General features: G+C 41.8%; 1 protein-coding gene across 1 annotated transcript in view; it reads left to right on the top strand.

Annotated features, from left to right (window-relative positions):
- The window catches only part of MALRD1 (MAM and LDL receptor class A domain containing 1), a 558,112-nt gene that overhangs the window by 7,111 nt on the left and 528,316 nt on the right, over window positions 1-22,685 (top strand). Inside the window, exon 3 of the mRNA XM_082259425.1 lies at window positions 11,105-11,291. Within this exon, the coding sequence (XP_082115551.1) occupies window positions 11,105-11,291 (187 nt within the window). The remainder of the gene's footprint in view (window positions 1-11,104; window positions 11,292-22,685) is intronic.

The raw sequence follows: 22,685 nt of genomic DNA on the forward strand, positions 1-22,685 counted from the left end.
AATATGCACAGATTATAGATCAAGTGTGGCGCATTAATGGCTGAGGAACTACAAAACCTAGCATGCCCTGATATTCACAAATATACTATGGCCAAACATATGTAGCGCTACCCCTGAAGGAGCCGCTTGAGAATTTTAGGTTCTGTGCTCTGCCCCTCAACCCCAAGAACAGTCTCAGCCCCTCTAGCACACCTGGGAATAAAGATTATTGTGAACACAACAGCAAATGGACACAGGCAGCAGTGAATCATAAAATAAGTATTTTTACTAAGAGACTTTTTAATCAAACAAGTAATAATAATTTAACCAATTAGTCAAGTATGGCAGACTTTTGCATTAGGCAGTAAAACAGTGAAGATCCATATAAAATACCTTGAACACATTCTCAAACAACTCACTTATGACCTATACGCTCAGGCTTAAGGGGGGAACAAAGATGGCTTGTTGCAGGGCCAATCTGTCTCCCAGAAATGCTGAAATCACAGGCCCTGACTGTATAAGGGTGGTACAATATGCAAAACAATATAAACTTTAGAATAAAAGTTAGAGTTCATCCTTAGTGAGCATAAGTGTGTGTCCCTGAGTCACTGCAGGTCTGAACAAACACAGACGATGAGGCTTTGAGTCTTCAGCTAGCTCTTTAGAAAGGCCCAATATGTCCTGGCAAATGTGTAAAAGGTGATTCTTTTAGCAGGATGAAAGAACTGTGCAAAAGGGTTCCCCTACAGGGCTTGTTGAAGTGAGTAAAGTAAAGGTGTCTGCATGCAGTGTCCTACTTAAAAAGGAGGGTTTGCACAAGATGCTCACTGTGCTGCCCACTCACCAATCCTGGGACAAGAAGGACCAATGGAAAGATGTCCTAGAACAGGCTCTTGCAGGTTGCCCGACTGGCAACCTGGAAACCGAGAGGCTCAGCGATGTTGGGGCAGGCACCCACACAGCCGATAGGGTGCCTAAGGCGGTAGGTCTGCATCCAAACGTGGAGCTGTTGGCCGGGTAAACTGCTGATAGAAGATGCTGTCACACCTGCTGGGCCGTGATATCACTCTCGATAGCTGTCTCGTGGCCCCTCTGGCTTTCCCCCGGCTCCTTGTGGTCCTCTCCTGTGTCCACCTCCCCTTGCTTGCCTCAGAGTCTACCCCATACTTCCAGTCTACATTGCCCACCTTCTTACTAGGCATCCTGGGGGCTGCAGTCCATGGCCCCTATCCTGCAATGGAAGGACACACGGAGCACCTCTAAGTGCAGTATTCGTTTATTGAAGAAAAGCACACAATATTAGCAACTCACATAGAGTAGAAAATCACAGGCTTAGGATCACTCCGGTGGTCCGCAGGAATAGGCTGTAGGGTCCAGAGAAGAAGGGATGGTAGCGGCCGAAGAGATGGAGCCGGGAGACTGGAAGGTTGGCTGGGCATCTTCCGGGTTCGGCTAATGTCCAGGAACCAACTGAAACGCAGCGTACACCGAGTGACGTCACCGGAGCTGGGAGATGACACGACGTGTTACAGAGCATGCGCCAAGCTCACAACAGGCATGCGCTCTCTTTTTTCAAGTGTAGGTTCCTACACTTGAAAAAAAAAAAAGAGCGCGCATGCCTGTTGTGAGCTTGGCACATGCTCTGAAACGCATCGTGTCATCTCCCAGCTCCGGTGACGTCACGCGGTGTACGCTGTGTTTCAGTTGGTTCCTGGACATTAGCCGAACCCGGAAGATGCCCAGCCAACCTTCCCGTCTCCCGACTCCATCTCTTGGGCCGCTACCATCCCTTCTTCTCTGGACTCTGGACCCTACAGCCTATTCCCGCGGACCACTGGAGTGATCCTAAGCCTGTGATTTTCTACTCTATGTAAGTTGCTATTATTGTGTGCTTTTCTTCAATAAACTAATACTGCACTTAGAGGTGCTCCTTTTGTCCTTTTATCTGCTCTCTCCCACAGAACTGACTTCCCTGTGTTGCGGAGCTAGCCCTTACTGCAGTCCTAGACATCAGCCCTACTAGCACACTGTCTCCTTTTTGGGATTTATATGTATTACTATGGACTTAAATACCTCTTACAGTTTCTCATGTACATGAATGTTACTTATATTCTACCTTTGTATTTTGTATTCAGTATTTATTTCATTATCCTATTGTCTTATCATATATTGACATTGATCATATCAGACCCCCCTGCAGAGCTACCCCAGAGCACTTGCTTTCCTTTCAATCAATATCCTGCAATGGGGCTGCTCACCTTTGGGAATACGTGTCCCATGGTGCTCCTCTCCAGCACCTTTCCATTGGTCCCTTCCTCTGCCAATGAGGAAGCAGGGGAGAGGAGCATAGCGGTAAGCTGTTCTTGTTCTGTTGCCCACTCTAGGACGATGGTTCAGGTAGGAGAGGGATGGGGAGAAAATCCCCTGTAGCCACTGCTGTGTCAGTGTCTCCCTGTCAGCACCACTGAGTGGGGAGAGAAGGAAAAATTGGCACTCACTACACATACATAGGAACCACTCCAAATTAGTGTTTAGTTTGGTGTTTCCAGTAAAGGGGGCTGGTAATGTTACAGAGTAAAAAGAAATTTTAGACAGTTGTGAACTACCAATCTTGTGACAACAGTTTGGAGAGGGCCTTTTACTGTTCCAGCATGACCAGGTCCCTGTGTACAAACCCAGCTGTATAAAGACATTGTTTGGCCAATTTTATGTGGATTAACTTGAGTGGCCTACACAGAGCCCTGACCTGAACTCTACTGAACACCTATGGGATGAATTGGAACACCTGACCTTACAATTGCTCTCTTGGCTAAATGAGCACAGATACATTCCAAAATCTTGTGGATAACCTTTCTAGAAGCATGGGGCCTGCTACAGCCACAATGAGTGTGTGTGTGGCAAAACTTTTATGTCATTTTGGTTAGAGTAAGGGAGGATCATAGTTACATAGTTAATCAGGTTGAAAAAAGACACAAGTCCATCTGGTTCAACCAAAAAAAAAAAACAGTATTGAAAAACCTAACCATACAATCCCATATCCTAAACCTGCAGTTGATCCAGAGGAAGGAGAAAAAAACCCAGCAAAGCATGATCCAATTTGCTACAGCAGTGGAAAAAAATTCCTTCCTGATCCCCCGAGAGGCAATCGGATATTCCCTGGATCAACTTTACCTATAAATATTAGTACCCACTTATATTAAGTACACCCAGGAAAGAATTTTTAAAGCAATCTAACGAGCTGAGGTGATTAATGGGGAGTACTCGGATTGGGCGGGTGTGGAAAGTGGGGTCCCCCAGGGTTCTGTCCTGGGACCAATCCTGTTTAATTTATTCATAAATGATCTGGAGGAGGGGATATCGAGTGCAATCTCAGTATTTGCAGATGATACTAAATTAGGCATGCCAATATCTTCTATGCAGGATGTGGAAACCTTGCAAGCGGACCTGAACAAAATAACGGAGTGGGCAACTACATGGCAGATGAGATTTAATGTTGAAAAATGTAAAGTAATGCACTTGGGGGCCAGAAACCAGAAAGCAAGCTACTCACTAGGGGGGGGAACCTCTGGGTGAGTCTAGGATGGAAAAGGACTTGGGGGTACTGGTAGACAACAGGCCTGGCAGTGGCATGCAATGCCAAGCCGCTGCAAGCAAAGCCAACAGAATACTGGGTTGTATAAAAAAGGGGATTCACTCCAGAAATAAAGAGATTATTCTCCCGCTCTACAAGACTCTGGTCCGGCCACATCTGGAGTATGCTGTCCAGTTCTGGGCACCGGTCCTCCTCAGAAAGGATGTGCTGGAACTGGAGAAAGTCCAGAGAAGGACAACAAAAATAATTAGGGGAATGGAGGACATCAGCTATGAGGAAAGACTACAAGCCCTGAACTTATTCTCTCTGGAGAAGAGACGATTGAGGGGATATGATATCAATGTACAAATACTGTACTGGCGACTCTGGCGAACAAACTATTCAGAGAAAGGAGATACAATAAGACACGTGGCCACTCACTAAAACTAGAGGAAAGGCGGTTTAACCTTAACCACTTCCATACCGAGTCATGTAAAATGACGTCGGCAAAGTGGTTGTCTAGATCCGGGCCGCCGTCATATGACGTCGGCCCGTTCTAGCTGCTACTGCGCGCCCCCGGCGGCGCGCAGCGGCGCGATCAGGGATGAGGCTCGTCCCCCGGACATAGCCCATCACTGATCAAGGTAAACAGCCAATAGAAATTGGCTGTTTACCACGTGATCGGCTGTGTCAATCACAGCCGATCACATGAGCGGCTCCAGCACGAGCCGCTCCTTCTCTCTGCAATGCGCGCCCCCGGGGGGGCGCGCAGAGCAGCGATCGGGGACGAGGCTCGTCCCTCGGACAGAGTCGATCCCCGATCTAGGTAAAGAGCCAATGAAATTGGCTCTTTACCACGTGACCGGCTGTGTCCAATCACAGCCGGTCACAAATGTCAACAGAGAACACGGTAACTAGCTGTCACCGTGTTCTCCTCCTCACACACTGATCCTGTGTGAGGAGGAGATTGTGGTAACAGCTAGTTACCAAGTACAGTGCACCCTAAACACACTGATTGCCCCCCCCCCCCAATAAAGAGCACCTGTCACTAGCCCATCAAAGTACCCGAGTACCTGTCATCAGGTACTCAGATGACAGGTACTCGGGTACTCTGATGGGCTGGTGACAGGTATTCGGGTACTCTGATGACAGGTACTCAGGTACTCTGATGACGGATACTCTGATGACAGGTACTCGGGTACTCTGATGACAGGTACTCGGGTACTCTGACGGGTACTCGGGTACTCTGATGACGGGTACTCGGGTACTCTGATGACAGGTACTCGGGTACTCTGATGACGGGTACTCGGGTACTCTGATGACGGGTACTCGGGTACTCTGATGACAGGTACTCGGGTACTCTGATGACAGGTACTCGGGTACTCTGATGACGGGTACTCGGGTACTCTGATGACAGGTACTCGAGTACACTGATGACGGGTACTCGGGTACTCTGATGACGGGTACTCGGGTACTCTGACAGGTACTCGGGTACTCTGATGACAGGTACTCGGGTACTCTGATGACGGGTACTCGGGTACTCTGATGACAGGTACTCGGGTACTCTGATGACAGGTACTCGGGTACTTTGAGTACCTGTCAACGGAGTACCCGTCATCAGAGTACCTGAGTACCTGTCACCTACCCATCAGAGTACCCGAGTACCTTCCACCTGCTCATCAGAGTACCTGATGCCTGAAGTACCCAAGTACTTGCCGCCTGCTCATCAGTACCCATCACTACTCATCAGTACTCATCAGTACCTATCACGTATCAGTACTGATCATCAGTACCCATCAGTACAGTATCACCTATCACCTATCAGTCAGTGAGTACTACTCATCAGTACCTATCACCTGCCTGTCACCTGCCCATCAGAGTACCCGAGTACCTGTCACCTGCCTATCGGAGTACCCGAGTACCTGCCACCTGCTCATCAGTACAAGAGTACCTGTCACCTGCCCAACAAAGTACCCGAGCACCTGTCACCCTTCATACAGCCACCATGTCCAAGTCCAAAAAGGTTTATATACGTCGTCCGTTTAAACCTAAATACCGGTGTTATGGCAGCAGATAGCTGCCATAACCCTGGTATTTTTTTAAACGGTGGACGGTTGGCTTTCCGATAAGGGTGGTCCCAGTGGCGGATTCGCCGTGGGATCACCCTTCCGGGATGGCGGAAGAGGCGCCCCCCCCCTCCCGACGCGTTCCGGTCCTTTTCCCCGCTTACCGGACCCGCCGGCAGCGGGGAAAACGATCCGGTCCCAAATCCTCACAGACAGGATGTCGAGTGAGGGCAAGCTTGCCCTCACTTGACTCTATGGTCTTGGAGGACCGGAGCTACGGAAAATGTTGTTGCCTAGCAACCGGTTTAAAGGTCCTTTTTTTTTTTTTTTTTCATTTTATATTATAATTATTTTTTTTTTTTCTATCTTTTAGTGTACTTGTGAGATCTGAGGACTTTTTGACCCCAGATCTCACAAAAAAGAGGTCCTGTCGTGCCTATTTCTATTACGAGGAATATTTACATTTCTTTTAATAGAAATAAAAATGATCAATTTTTTTTTTTTTAAACGGTGTAAAAATAAAAAATAATAAATAAAATAAATAGTAAAAAAAAAAAAAAAAAAAAATTAAAGCGCCCTGTCCCCGTTAGCTTGCGCGCAGAAGCGAATGCATACAGAAACCCCGCCCACATATGTAAACGGTGTTCAAACCACACATGTGAGGTATCGCCGCGATCGTTAGAGCAAGAGGAATAATTTGAGCCCTAGACCTCCTCTGTAACTCAAAGATGGCAACCTGTAGAAATTTTTAAATTGTCGCCTATGGGGATTTTTAAGTACCAAAGTTTGTCGCCATTCCGTGAGCGTGCGCAATTTTGAAACATGACATGTTGGGTATCTATTTACTCGGCTTAACATTATCTTTCACATTATGGAAAAAAATTGGGCTAACTTTACAGGTTTCTTATTTTTTAATTAAAAAAAGTGAATTTTTTCCAAAAAAATTGCGTTTGGAAGACCGCTACGCAAATACGGTGTGATAAAAAATATTGCAATAATCTCCATTTTATTCTCTAGGGTCTCTGCTAAAAAAAAATATATAATGTTTGGGGGTTCTAAGCAGTTTTCTAGCAAAACAACTGATTTTAGCTTGTAAACACCAAATGTCAAAAATAGGCCTAGGCAAGTGGCTAGGATGCATGATGATGCTCCTTGGATGTTGGGCCCCTCTATATGGCTAGGCTGTGAAAAAGTCTCACACATGTGGTATTGCCATACTCAGGAGGAGTGGCAGAATGTATTTTGGGGTGTCATTTTTGCTGTGTACATGCTATGTGTTAGGAATATCCTATAAATTGACAACTTTGTGTAAAAAAAAAAAGTTTTCATTTTTTTCCCACATTTTCCAAAAACCTGTGGAAAAAAATGATATGTTCAAACGACCCATTATGCCTCATAGAATATACGTTGGAGTGTTTGCTTTCCAAAATGGGGTCATTTTGTGGACTTTTCCATTGTATTGGTGCTCTAGGGCCTTGAAAAGTGTGATAGGTAGTAAGAAAGTTTTATGTGTATTTATGCTCCTAGAACGCCTGAATGTGCTTCTTGGACGTGGAGTCTCTTTTTGTGGCCAGGCTGTGTAAAAGTCTCACACATGTGGTATCGCCATACTCGGAAGGAGTAGCAGAATGTATTTTTGGGTGTAATTTTTGCTGTGTACATGCTATGTGTTAGAAATAGCTTATAAATTGACAACTTTGTGGGAAAAAAAAGAAAAAAAAATTTTTTTCTTAATTTTCCCAAGAATTGTGGGAAAAAATTACAACTTCAAAAAACTCACCATGCCTCTTACTAAATACCTTGGACTGTCTACTTTACAAAAAGGGGTCATTTGGTCGGTATTTGTACTGTCCTGACATTTCAGGGCCTCAAGAAAGGAGATAGGCAGTCAGTACATCTGGTGTGATCAATTTTCAGTAATTGGTACCATAGCTTCTAGACTCAATAACTTTCACACAGACTAAATAATATACACTAATTTGGGTTAATTTTACCAGAGACATGTAGCAGTATACATTTTGGCCCAAATGTATGAAGAAAAATTTATTTTTTGCAAAATTTCATAATTGAAACTAAAAAAAAGTGTTTTTTTTTCAAAATTTTTGCTCTTTTTTTGCATATATCACGAAAAAAAACCCCCCCAGTTGTGATCAAATACCACCAAAAGAAAGCTCTATTTGTGTGAAAAAAATGATAAAAATTTTGTTTGGTTATAGTGTAGCATGACTGAGCAATTGTCATTCAAAGTGTGAGAGTGCTGAAAGCTGAAAATTGGTCTGGGCAGGAAGGGTGTCTAACTGCTCTGTATGGAAGCGGTTAAAGTGCGTAAGGGGTTCTTCACTGTAAGAGCGGTAAGGATGTGGAATTCTCTTCCACAAGCAGTCGTATCAGCAGGGAGCATTGATAGTTTCAAAAAACTGTTAGATGGACACCTTAAAGACCACAACATACAGGGGTATACAATGTACGGCTAAAAGCAAACACACACACACATCATAGGTTGAACTGGATGGACTGTTGTCTTTTTTCAACCTCACTAATGTAACTATGTAACTAACTATGTAACTATGTAGCTAGCCAGAACCACCTCTGGAGGGAGTCTATTCCACATTTTCACAGCTCTTACAGTGAAGAAACCTTTCCGTATTTGGAGACTAAATCTGTTTTCCTCTAGATGTAAAGAGTGCCCCATTGTCCTCTGTGTTGACCTTAAAGTGAACAACTCAACACCAAGCTCACTATATGGACCCCTTATCAGTGTTGGGGGTAACTAGTTACAAAGTAACTGATTACAGTAACTACATTACTTTTTTTGGTAACAAAGTAATGTAACTAGTTACAATACTAATATTGGTAACTACACTACTTTACTAGGCTATAGGAGGTAACTACACTACTTTACTAGGCTATAGGAACGCGCTTTCCTGCGTTACCCAAGCTGTGCGATACAATCGTTATTTCGAGGAATAGAGAGGGATGAAGTTTATGACTTTTTGTTGCACTTTGTTTTATTCAGTTTTTTCAGGTTTTGTTCTCATGTTTCCCAAAGCCTGTGTTTATACAATAAACTCTATGCAGAAAGAGTGTCATGTATCTTCTTCTACACGGTCAATTAAGAAAAAGGACAGTAAAGTAATAAGTAGTAAAGTTACTTTTCAAATGCAGTAACTAGTAAAGTAATCTCGTTACAATTTACAGAAGTAACTAGTAACTAGTTACATTTTTTGAGTAACTACCCCAACACTGCCCCTTATGTATTTATACATGTTGATCATATCCCCCCTTAATCTCCTCTTCTCAAGAGAAAAAAAATTCAGTTCCTCTAATCTTTTCTCATAGCTGAGCTCCTCCATGCCGCTTATCAGTTTGGTTGCCCTTCTCTGCATAACCCCCTGTCAGATTTGTTTTTGCCATCTGTGTCCCATTGGGCGGATTTAACTTCAGCTTCACTTCCTGTCTCAAAACAGGAAGTGAGAGGAAATCTCTGCACATAAGGGAATCCCTTGGGGCCCCCAGGTCACCAGAACTAGTGTTTCCATTGGAAGATTTCCACTCTATTACTTCTGGGAACAGCCCAAAATGTAGGATTTTCTTTTACTTTCACTTTTAATGATAATGGCAAACAATACAAACAATACAAATAGAGAGGGTGAATCTCCCTAACAGGGATACAGACAGCAATCAGAAATGACGGGTGTTCTAATCCCTCTCCACTCTCGCCAAAACTAACAAAAACGTTTTTCCTTTAATTATACCTTCATGTCCATGGTTTTGAAATGGTATATCCAACAAGCTTATATAGGTGTGATGGTCAGGTGCCAATAAACATTTGACTATGTCGCGTATTTGGTGTAAAGTTTTTTGTAGCTGTCCTTTTCCTCACTAAGAAAGGCATTCCAAACTATGAGCTATCCAACAAAACAATTCAAACAAAATAAACTATCCAAAATTTGCTTTTGCTGGAGTTTCATCATTAAATCAGAAAATATAACAGAAACCCTAAAATCCCTTCTTTAGATCCCACAGCAGTCAGTCATGTAATCAAATGAATATGATCTTTGCATAACAGGAGAGTCGGAATTTAGGCAGGGCCTCTTATTAGTTGATTTTTGTCTTCAGAAGAGATCACACGATCAATGTTCCATTATATGGTTACTTAATAGGGTGCTAAGGAATCGCTGAGCAGATATCTACAGCCAAGGTATATCAGGAATTTGATACATCTGAATTTAGGGGAGTAAGGTTGGCTGAACAGTGAGGAGACTGTGTTAGCTTTTTTTTTTTTCAATAAAGTTTTATTGAGTTGTAGTGAATATTAAACATAAACAATGCACAGAATTACAATAAGTCACATTGAGGCATGGAAAGTACATTGTATTGGTTAGTGGATAATAATGATACAAATTCTATATAGAGAAAAGATTTGAATGCGAGTTGGGAGTCATCCAGTTGAAAACCTTAAAACAAGAAAAAGAGCAAGCGCTCTGGCATAGGTTAGATGGGATGGTGGCTATACCTATAAAAAATACAAAAAATCCATGGCATCAGAGGTAATGAGGGGGGAGGGGGGGGGACAAATATTGGACTGATGGCTGACAGTAATAATAAATAAAAGTCCATAAAAGTCCAAGTCCAATAAATAAGTTAATGTGTCAATATATGATAATGGTTGCTGCTTTTAGGGCTAGCTCCGAGAACACAGTGAAGCTGGTGCTGTGGATACATATAAAAGAGAAAAAGACAGAGCGCCTCTAAGTGCAGCATTTATTAAAGCATAAGTAACAACAGATCCTGCACTTGAAAAAAGAGCGTGCATGGCCATTGAGAGCCGTGCATGAGCTCTGAAACGCGTCGTGTCATCTACAGTCTCCGGTGACGTCACGCAGTGTGCGCTGCATTCCAGTGTGGTCCTTGGTGTTCATCCCTACCCGGAACCCGGAAGGCGGAGGATCCCCAGCACAGCGTCCACCCGTCCCTCCGACCAGGATAGGTATTCCACTCTCCAGGACCCCTGTGACTGCTACCATCTCCTGATACACCACCGGAGCTTACAAGCCCTAATATACATCCATCTAGTGAGTTGTTACTTGTGATTTATGCTTTAATAAATGCTGCACTTAGAGGTGCTCTGTCTTTTTCTCTTTTAGTTGAAAACCTTAAGACCAGTGGGGGCCGTCTCAGACTGTGTTAGCTTTGCCTCTTCTTTATGCACTGCCCTATGTTTAAGAATCTCTTCCCAATGTTACATGCATTACCGCGTGTTTCGGCAACGCAAATGTTACCGCAATTCAGGAATGTAAATGGGCCCTTAGGAAACCTGTGGTGGGAGAACATGACAGCTGCTATAACTGACCCCCTTCTCCTTCAGCAATTAAAACTTGATGAAGGATTTAGCCCTTCCACATTTACATACACTTTTAAGTTTTTTGTTACTGTTATGGGCATAAATTAATCATATCATTTAAAATATTTATTATCTAATCTGCAGCTCGCTTTTGAAGGTACAGTAAAAACCATAAATGGATTCATAGCTCTGAGTAAATTTCAGCTGACTGATTGCAAAAAATCACCTGACTTGCCCAGCCTGGACAATAGATCTTGTGCCACCATGGAATCAACATGTGACTTCAAACAAGACTGTGAGGATGGGAGCGATGAAGACCCAGTGATTTGCAGTAAGTTAATGCTTGAAGTCATTTATTAAAACAGTAAATGTAATTTTCACCAAACAGTCACTGGTGGTAAATCTATCACTGTAACACACATTCACCTGAATGATTCACTTGCAGAGAGTGTTTTTGAATGTCAGAGTCACTGCTTTAAAAATATGTCCCTTGGAGAACTTAGAGAGAGAAAATATAAAGAGATGCAATTATTTTATAATCAAAACATTTTATAAAGATTTATTTATTTTAATGACTTTAAACAGGGATGTGATTCTGTTCCTTCTCTGACACCTCAAAGTCCATGTATTCCCGCTTGATGCCACAGCTCCCTCCTTCCAGCCTGACATCATCTGTGCTTTTGGCAGTGGTCAGGGCAGCTTCATGTGATCTACCTAGATTGTCCTTGCAGGTGAACTGGGGCTTCCCCGGCCACTGCCAGAAGAATAAGTGACATCAGGGCCAGGGAGCAGTAGATTTGACATCAGATCAAAACACATGCCCTTTGAGGATGCAAAGAAATGTCCGGATGGCTGCATACCGACAATCCACTTTATTGATAGTAAAACCACAATGACAGGAGATGAAAGAACCAGGAGTGGACAGGAAGGTAAACGCGTTTCATTCTCTCACCAGCACCTTATCATTACCACAATGATTGGGGTGGGGACGTCCCACACTGAACAGCATAGAGCAGGAAGCTAAGTGTATTCTGAGATCTGAGTGGAGAGAATAAACATGCCCACCTCTTCACAGTCCCATAAGGAAACATGCACAGCTGAGGCTGTCAACCCCCTGCTGTATGCTTTGTGCTGTTCCCCAGGATCCCTTGGTGTGAGGTCCCCCTCCAAAATTCCTGGTAGGTCTGAAATTGATCTAAGAGGTGGACCCACAAAAATTAAAAAAGAAGAAAAAAAACCTTGGGTTCCCCCGCCATAAACCAGACCCTTATCCAAGAATGCAGTCTTTCTGGGGAGAAAAAGAAGTGACAGGTTTTTGCCCATGTTGTTGAGGACAAGGGCCTCCTATCCATGACCCTGGCTCAGTGGTTGTGGGGGTTTGAGACAGGGGGCTTATTGGTATTTGGAAGTTCAGTTATAAAATAAGTTAAGATAATACCCCTACTTATTCGCAAACAAATGTAAATAGTAAATAAACACACTGACACATTTTGACAAGTCCTTTATTAAAAAAAAAAAAACACAAATAATGTCCTACAATGTAAATCCAATGTAAACTATGTTATTCAGCAATGCAGATCCTCATCAATCACAATGACTAACATCCCTCTGACTCGCCAAAAGAAATTACCCACTGACATATCCAATCTCGTGGCATGGGCCCAGCAGCTAAATGTAAACAAAAGCGAGGGGTATTTCAACTAATGTAATTAGCCAAAAATAGACATGATTAGATATGCAGGGAAAAGACTGCACACTTGTCACTCCCCTTTAGTGGCCCACCAGCCTGCATGCACGGATAAGTGCCTGGTATGGATTTTGGAGGGACCTCACACTATTTATTTTTGTTTTTTTTGCATGGACTCTTCCCTTAAAATCCATACCAGACCCAAAGGATCTGGTATGAAATTTGGGGGAATTTTATGCCTTTTTATGTTTTGAGTAGGGTACGCCTTGGCACCCATACCAGACCTTCATCAAGGATAAGGGTCTAGTATGTATTTTTAAGGAGAACCCCTGAACCATTTTTCTTTTTTTTTTTTTTTACATGAAGTCTCCCATTATCATCTATACCAGATCCTTATCTAAGACAACGAGCTGGTATAGACTAAGAAAATCCCCAGCCACATTGTTTACAAACAGAAGTAAGTGTCAGGAAGCTGTCATTTACCAGCATTTTATACTGCATTTTTTTTTTTTAAATGTCAGTTTTGCTGTGGTAGGTTGTATACATTGTATAGATGCACCACTTAGCAGGCAGGTAAGGGCATCCCACAGGCATGCTATTTAAAGGAAATTAGCATTTTTTAATGTTTCACTTTGTTATTATTAAAATCGCTGCTCCTTGCAAGACAGAAATTGAAAAAATATTTTGCTTTGGTACATGCCCTCCAGGGCTGTGCCTGCCCCCCTCATACCAATTGTTTACCAGTCCCATGCATATTGGCTTCGAAAATAAGCATTACTGATTTCTAAGATTTGGCTCCTATTAACTTCAATGTGATTCAGTGCTTGAACTTTAGTAATGTTCAGCGAACCCACCCTGAAAGGAACCCAGGTATGTTCGGCTCATTACTACAGGATAATGTTCTACTAGGGTTTGCCTGGATCAATATGATCATCAAAAAACATTTGATACCTGCGTTTGGTTTTAGTGACCCTAGAACCAGGACAGGTAGGGGTCACCTGTCCGAAAGTAGTGAGAGGGCAAGGGTGATGGTAGGGCAATTGCAATACAATCAAATGTTTACCAGGAAAGTAGAAGACATAAGTGAAAAGAGAAAACTTGGTTTTGCATTGCCTAGTGACACGCACACATCATGTTTTGATTTAGCAGCATGGTAAAACTTACTGGGACTTATTATGCATTAATTATTTTCTCATTATGCTTAATTACATTTTTAATCAGTGTTATCTGTTAATATAAAATAGAGCCATATTATATACCCCAAGCTTCTTAACACGTGGTGCAATGGACGCAAAAACATGTTTTCGTGTGATTATGCATAATTCTTTTTCTATTCCTTCATTGCATTGAGTTTGATTTGGCAGATTATTTGACCTTGAAAAACAATGTGAATATAACAGACCTGTTGCCAGGCAGAGAACAGTATGAGGACAGGAAATACTTGTAGACTTTATTGTCATACAATGTTGTAGTAAGAGAGAAGGTTTATATGATGAAAGGTGTCAGTTAAGTACAATCTGGTTTGGAAACACACTGGTATAATTACTAAAGAATGCCTTGTAATCTGGAGTGTCCCTAGGGGAGGAAGGACATCTTTACCCAGAACTAGGAGGATTATAAAAGCTCCTCCTTCCAACCATCTACTTTTATGTCTCTTTGTTTTTCAGCATGTTTTTTTCCGACGTCTTGGCCGCTGAGGACCAATAGTGTAATGATATAACAGTTAATTGCATTTTCATGCCAAAATGTTACTGTTATGAATAACATACATAACTTAGAAATAAAAATGCTTCCAAATAAACCACATTACTCAACATTTAAGTCCCACGAGGATAAGGCCATAGCTTTAAAAACAGTTTAAATTAAAGGGGAACTTTGTTTTGAGCAAATTTGTCTTGTAAATGTTCCCACCACCTCCTAAATGGCAGCCACCTACTAAAAAAACATAACTTCAGACCTGAGTACTTTACTGCAGTGGTCCTCAACTCCGGTCCTCAGGGCCCACTAACAGGCCAGATTTTAAGTATTACCTTGGGGAGATGCAGACTAGAATACTGCAATCACTGAGCAGCAAATTATATCACCTGGGATGTATTTCAGTTATCTTGCAAACCTGGCCTGTTAGTGGGTCCTGAGGACCAGGGTTGAGGACCACTGCTTTACTGTATGGCCCTGGCTCTTACCACACAGCCCGAAAGAAGTCCATGCCATGTCTAGCTCCTACAGCCCACTGATCAGCCCATTCTGTACTCCTGTGGATGTCTGGGGGCTGCCATGAGTATGTATCAACAATTACAGGAGTACAAAGACAGATTAAAGTGCTATCTAAAAATATTTTTAAAGAGACTCTCTCAGGGGAAAAATAATTGAAAAAATTTTAGTTAGAATGAAAAATTAAAGTAAAGACACCTGGAGGTGACTGCATATACCTGCAGCAGCCTTCAAAACCTTACAGTCACAGCTGAAACTTGGGCTATCCAGACAGGCAAAGCTCCAACACTGCATTTCCCACGTGACAATCACAGCAGAACTGCATTGCATTTGGGGTGCCATTAAAGAATAATGGAACCCAAACACGCAAAGCGCGTTGTGCTGCAATTTCCACATATTTTGGGATTGTGGGCAGAATTCTGCCCACAATCCCAAATTTCAGAATGTGAACAGGGTCTCATTCTGTCTTATTTATATCTTTTTGGAAGTGAAGTCTTTAGAACTGGACACAGTATTCTAAATGAGGTCTTAAGTCCACACGCACAGATTGTTGGCTGTAAATTGTCGGCCAACGTCAGATCTGCCGATTGTAGGCTTGTTAGTATGATGCTTCCGACAACCAACTGCGAATTTTCGGCCGAAAAAAATCTGGTGTGCATGCTATAAAATTTTTGTTGGCCAACAAAGAACGGCCGATTGTTCCTAAGTCAGTACAGATTTCGGCAGACAAAAATCAGATGAGCAAGCCTGGGCATGCTCAGAGAAGAAAAAACACATGGAAAGTCAACCATCACATGACATCACTTCTGAAGTTGGTTTTTGTTGGCCAACAAAAGTCCAGTGCAAGTCTAGAGCACATTTCAACCAACAAACAACACTGGACAAAAGATGGCCGATCGGTTGGCCAACAATCTGTGCGTGTGTACGGGGCTTAACTAAAGATCTATATAGGGGAATTAGGACCTCCTTTTTCCTGCTGAGGATCACTATAATGATACACCCAAGAATTCTATCACTATAATGATACACCCAAGAATTCTATCATTTTTCCCACTTATTGGCCACACTGTTTTGCTCATTTTGCAATAATGTAAAACAAGGGGCCAGAAAGAAGAGAGAAAGGAACACTAATAATTGTAATCTGTCTTAAATATAAAGGCCAATCATTAATCTCATAGAGTGGCAGCGATATGACCCTACATCTCTAGGATAACGATTACAACAAAATAGCTGCTACTTTTCTCTAAGTATTGTCTATTCAGTTGGACAATGGTGTGCAGAGTTTTCCTACATGGAAAGGTTTGAAGGAGGAAAGCGGAATGACTAAGATAAATAAAAACCCATTTAATAGACGAGGCAAAACAGGGCAAACCTCTCATCTATACATTTAGTGATTTCACATAAAAAATGTATGTAAAAGTCATCTGAAAAGTGCACATCCATACAAATTAATTTTTCATGAAATTTCTGTTGTCCCCAAATGCGTTCCATTGAAACAAATAAAAGCCATATTTTAATGGATAAAAGATACTGAAAATCCCCTGAGAGATCAATGTAAGGTAATCATTTAATAATGTCAGAAAGGTTTTCCATATTAACCGCAAGCTCCTGCACCTGTATATTCCTTATGGACCACAGCAATCTTTACATTTCAGCAAAGGGTCTACTGATTCAGAAATAATTATGTCATTATTTATGATTGTAAAATAATAAATATACGGTTTTCCCAAACAGAAAATTGCTTTCTTTTAGCAACATTGTCTTGAAAAAATATTTCTATATATTGCCCTGAAAAGATGGAAAACACTACCATGTACGTTCACTGCAGATTACAAATATGGATGAGCAGAGTTAGCTGAAATTGCTTTTAATTTAAAATGACTGATTTTATTGCTCCCGAACTTTTTCGGAACTGGAAATTCTTATTTGATTAAAAATGAAAATCAATTTTTTTTCCCCAAAAATTTTTTTCATTTTATTTAGAGGGGGTGTTTTTTTGCCATTAGGGTGTATTTAGGGCAGTTTAAAATATTTGTGTTTTTCCTAATTTTTGGTATTTGATCATTGCTTGTGTACTGCCAAATATCTATGAAAAAAATAAAATGACTAGGCTACTAAGGAACTTTTTTTGGCACAAGAACATGTCTAGGATAATGAAAACAGATTTCATAAATGATGTAAAATTCCATTATACCTTTAAAAACCTCTACAATGGTGAAACTTAAAAAATCTCCAGATTTTGCAACAATTTGGAGAACATTTTAATTTTAATCATCCAAAATAAAAATGCTAATTATATTCTGTATATTCTTTGTTCTGTTTATGATGACACTATAACTGCATTTTCAGTATAAGCATGCCATTTTTTTTATAAATTATTTTTTTAACCTTCCTAGCGGTATTCCCGAGTGTGACTCGGGGTAAGATTTTTGAGCCAAAAGCGGTAACCCCGAGTCACACTCGGGGTAGCGCTGGGAAGATCGCTGGATCCTGGTGGAGATTTCACTTACCTTTTCTCCGGGATCCAGCGATGTATGAGAGCGGTGTCCGGCGGCGGATGTTCCTCTCGATCGTCTGTAAGCCCCGGCTTCCGTCTCCGGCGACGTGACGTCCGCCGGGGGGTGGAACCGGCGGCAAATTCAAAAAGTATAAACACCAAACACACTGACACACTGTAATCCTATTGGATTACATTCCCAAAATATAATAAAGTGACCTTTTTATGCCCCCCCAGTGCTTTCTCCATTGCACTTCCTGCATTATTTCCATACTTTGTATCTGGATTATTGCAGAGCGACCATAGCCTCAAGCAAGCGTGCCGCAACATCAAAAGCGATGTATGACCTGCTGGGCGATAGCGACAGCGATCCCGAATCGCACGGAGAGTGGAGTGACAGCGATGCATGGGAAAGCTCATCATCCGACGAAAGTGAGTTTAGTGATGATGATGTGCCGAGCGATGTGCGTACGTGGTGCGTGATCGACTGCGGTATGGAGCACGTAGCGCCCCCAAGGTTCCCGTATACCGGAACGCCTGGTCTCAAAGTTGATGTTGAGGAGGATAACCCCTTGGCGTATCTGCAGCTTTTTTTGACCGATGAGGTCATCGAAAAAATTGTTGTGGAGACCAACCGGTACCAGCAACAACAAACCGCAGCACATCGGCGGTTTTCCAGGAGCAGGATGTGGGAACCCGTTACCAGTGCGGATATCTGGAGATTCCTGGGCCTTATTATTCTGCAGGGAGTGGTGGGGAAACCCCTGCAGAAGTGGTATTGGACCACCAACAAATTATTGGCCACTCCTTTTTTTGGAACCATAATGTCGGAGTACAAATTTTCCCTTATAATGCGATATTTGCACTTTGCCAACAATGAGGAGTTTGATGAAACATCTCATCCGGCTCGGAAGCTGAAAAAAATCTGGGACATTTATCAATTAATTTTGAAAAACTTCCAGCGGTCCTATGTCCCAGAAAGAGACATTTGCATTGACGAAAGTCTTATGGCGTATAAAGGGAGACTTAGCTGGATCCAATATATTGCGTCCAAGCGAGCACGCTTTGGAATAAAATCCTTTATGCTGTGTGAATCCAGCTCTGGATATATTTGGAACTCGGTCCTATATACCGGAAGAGGAACTAAGTTTAACCCAAGGTTCAGCAGCTATGGGATGGCAACTGCTTCAGTTCTGACGCTGATTGAGCCTCTGCTGGATCAGGGGTATTGTGTCACTACAGACAATTTTTACACCTCCCCAGAACTGTTTGAGTTCCTCCTACAGCACAAGACGGATGCTTATGGGACCGTCAGAGCAAACCGGCGTGACATGCCCCCCAGCTTTGCCAACAAAAAACTCAAGCCTAGAGAGTTAGTTGCCTGGCAGAAAGGCAAAATGTTGGCACTTAGATGGCGCGACAAAAAAGATGTCTGCCTGATGAGCACCATCCATAGCACTGCCACTGTCATGGTCCATACAAAAGGGGGAAAAGATGTGCTGAAACCGCAACTGGCCCTGGATTACAATAACACCATGGGAGGTGTGGACAGAGCTGACCAGGCCATGACCTTCTATCCAGCAATGCGGAAACAGCAGAAGAAATACTATAAAAAAATTTTCAGACACCTCCTGGAGCAGTGTTTATGGAATGCCTTCATTCTGCTGAAAAAGAAAAGCGACCGGCCTATGATCCATGCGGACTTTGTGTGGAAAATTGCGGAGCTGATTTTTCTCAGGCACCAGACACCAACTGTAAGTCGATCCGGACGCCGTGCGGCTGGTGTCGTGAACCCCGAACGACTGACCGGTCGTCATTTTATGGACCTCATTCTGCCGACGGAGAAGAAGGCTGCACCCACAAGAATGTGTGTGGTGTGCTGTTCCAAGCACGACGACACCGGGCGGAAAATAAGAAAAGAAACACGGTACTACTGTCCAGACTGTGATGTTGGACTTTGCGCTGTACCCTGTTTCAAAATTTTCCACACCCGGGACGTTTATTGAAGCAGTATGAAGAGTAATATTGCATCCTTTTTGGGAAAAAAAAAAATATATTGCATCCGTGTTTGACAAAAAAAAATGTCAGTGTTTTTGATTACATGATTTACTATCATTTATTGAATAAAAAGTGTTATTTTTTGGAAAAAAAAAAAGTGTTATTATTATATTATTATTTTATAGTTATTTATTATATTATAATTTAGGATTTTGTGTTTCAAACTTTATCATACTCGGGATGTTATAAAGAAGAACACACGGTAAAAAGAAATCATTAGTAAATAGCTGGTTTGGGCTGCTCATTCTCCAGAATTGCAAGCAAAATAATGGTACCGCTTTCAGCACCTAAAATCCGAAAGAATCATACCGCCAGGGAGGTTAAAGAATAAAACAAAGATTGACAACTTGTTTAAGAAGCGTGCAGTCTTAAGGTTACCAATACACATGTAATGGTCTGCAGGTTTACAATCTCGGTATACAAGATCACCCCGTGACCTGTTGGTATTTTTTAGATAAACATATGCATATTATCCTAAAAATGAATAAATAAATTAATTTTTCTGGTTGATATGGGGCCATGGCATCCTTATGTAGAAACCAAGGTGTCCATGTGTGAAAGGGGTCAACTTGTTGGCTAACCCTCTTACCTGTTTACTTGGTTATGTGGATTTAGCTTTAACCCATCAGAATTTACGGCTCACTGTTTTGAGAGCGCTATTTATAGCCCGCAGACTAATTGTACTCAAGTGGGGTTCCCTTCAGCCCCCTTCTCTTTCTGAATGGATAACAGAGCTTAACAAATGTATTCTCTTTGAAAAAACATACCTACTATCTTAGGAACTCTATGTGGAAGTTTGATGCAATATGGTCCAAGTGGAACAAGTGCATGCATCCTAACTTTTGATAAAGACTATTTGTTAATCACTCTGTTATGATGATTGCGCTCCTTACCCAGCCCCCCCCTTTTTTTTTTTGTATTGTGTTGTTGGATTGTCTGTTCCACCCTTCGAGGTGGGTAGTTATTTTGTTTTTGTATTTTTGCCTGTAAAATAAAATCTGAATAAAAAGAAACAAACAAAAGAATAAAAGCATTTTTCAAATTTTTTTAGGTGTTGCAAACCAATAAAAAAAATCGAGAAAAAAGTTAAATATGCATGTGTAGCACTGCCTCCTTGGGGGTTGCTGGTTTTTAACACTTTTTGATTCCCCTGGTTTACCCGTAGCAACTGCATACAGAAATCTTAATGCTTTACGTTCGGCTCAGTCAATGATCAGTCTAGGGGTTGATGTTTTTGTTGTTTTTATTTTAAATTGGGATAGGAGAAGGGGTGAGTGGGATACTCCAACACTTGAACTATTCACAATTCTGAGGACTTCTAACTTGAGAATACGGCAAGGCCGCTACTTCATCCTGCCACTGGATGAATCTGAGGTAAATGTTCCTTCTGGTATTTCTCTTCAGGGCCCTCACCTAGTACACTTTTTCCTCCACCAGCTGACACCCGTCCACTGACTACACTGTAGTGCACTGTAGACAGCAGTCTGTGCCAATCCCTGGGGCTGTATCAAAGCCTGTGTCCTCTTTGGCCAGGTTTCCTCCACTGTCCAATGTGCCTCCCCATTGGGCACAGTGGGGACACTCCCCCAGACCATATGAAACACACACTGGGCACACTGAGCAGAACTAACTCACAGATCCTGCTCCCTGTTAAGCAGAGTGCTATGTAGAATTTACCTGCTGCTCCGCTAAAAGGTGGACAGAGACAAAAACTATACTCACAGACCTAGCACCTACCTAGGAGGGTGCTACACTTGGTAAAAAAAAAAAAAGAGCTATTTTATAGCTTTGGGAAGGTTGGCATTAATTGGGGCTTAGTTAATTCAACTCACAGTTAAAAAAGGGATTAAATTGAAAAAATAAATTAAATATTTGCTTTTTACTTTGGAGGTTGCTATAACTAATTCATTATTTTGTTGTTTAAATGATAACACGGTTTAGAATACACTTTGTACTTGTCCCTACAGCAGGAGATACCTGTGACACTCTGTGACGGTATAAATACTGTAATGACAGCCATCTAAGCTTCATAAAGTTTAAGAGATTGTGTAGCTCCAGACCAGTCATACACTGGACAGACAAGACAGGCAATAGATACATTTTAGTGATAATAGCTTAGTAGAGTGTCCCTGTAGCCCAGCCCTGCATAAATGATGGAGCAGTACTCTGTAGGAAAACAATGCAAATCTACAGACAGCAGTGACGCTCACCTTGAAATGGTGCTGAGCTCTGTACATTCTTTATAGCTGTTATGTACTGTGACTGTAGCTGGGAGCAGTAGAAGAGGCTTTTTCTAGAGCAGAAAAGAATGCAACATGAAAGGAACAAACAAGTTGGAATATAAAAATACAGAACCCACTACTAAAATGTAATGGAAGCGTCAGAGGATTGCACCTGTCAGGCTTGCAGTTCTGGATGCCATTCAGGACTCTTGTAAAGTATTCATTTTTCATGGTCACCACTAGGCAGTCGGGATGAGAAGAGTTAATTCAGCACAAATGTGCGCAATTTTAAAGCATGAAATGTTAGGTATCTATTTACTCAGTTTAACATCATCTTTCACATAATACTAAAAAATTGGGCTAACTTTACTGTTTTTTTTTTTTTAATTCATAAAAGTGTATTTCTTTCAAATAAATTGCATTTGAAAGACCACTGCATAAATACAGTGTGACATACAATATTGCAAAGTTTGCCATTTTATTCTCTTAGGTCTCTGCTAAAAAAATATATATATATATATCATGTTTGGGGATTCTAAGTAGTTTTCTTGCAAAAAAAATACTGATTTTAACTTGTAAGCAACAAATGGTAGAAAAAGGCTTAGGCCTGAAGGGGTTAATATTGTTGCTGGATCTATACTTGTATAAGCTGCCTTGTTTATTAAATGAATACACAATGATACCTATTCCTTTGTTTAATGGTATCATTGGGTGGCGAGAGCAGCTGTTTTATCCCCTAAAAAGAAATCAGGTTTGGAGATTCTCACAGAGGCTGCATCCGATGACATAAAGGATTCATCTAACTATTCCTGCCGAGTGTGTTTGCTGCATACTGTATGACAGCACAGACCTTGTGGTGAGTTTGCACTGCATGTGGGGAGTTAAGGAGGAGCACAAATATTTTCCCTGACATGGGTGCTTACTTCTATCATTTTGTTTTATTATTGTCTCACTAATTACTACACTTCAGCTGATTTCAGTCTGACTTCGGAGACGATTTCACAGACATCTTGGTGCAGCACCGCAAAGTCAGCGTCGCACCAATTCGGC

The sequence above is a fragment of the Pelophylax lessonae genome, assembly GCF_965119305.1.
Source record: "Pelophylax lessonae genome assembly, chromosome: 5".
In the NCBI taxonomy this organism is placed as follows: Eukaryota; Metazoa; Chordata; class Amphibia; order Anura; family Ranidae; genus Pelophylax; species Pelophylax lessonae.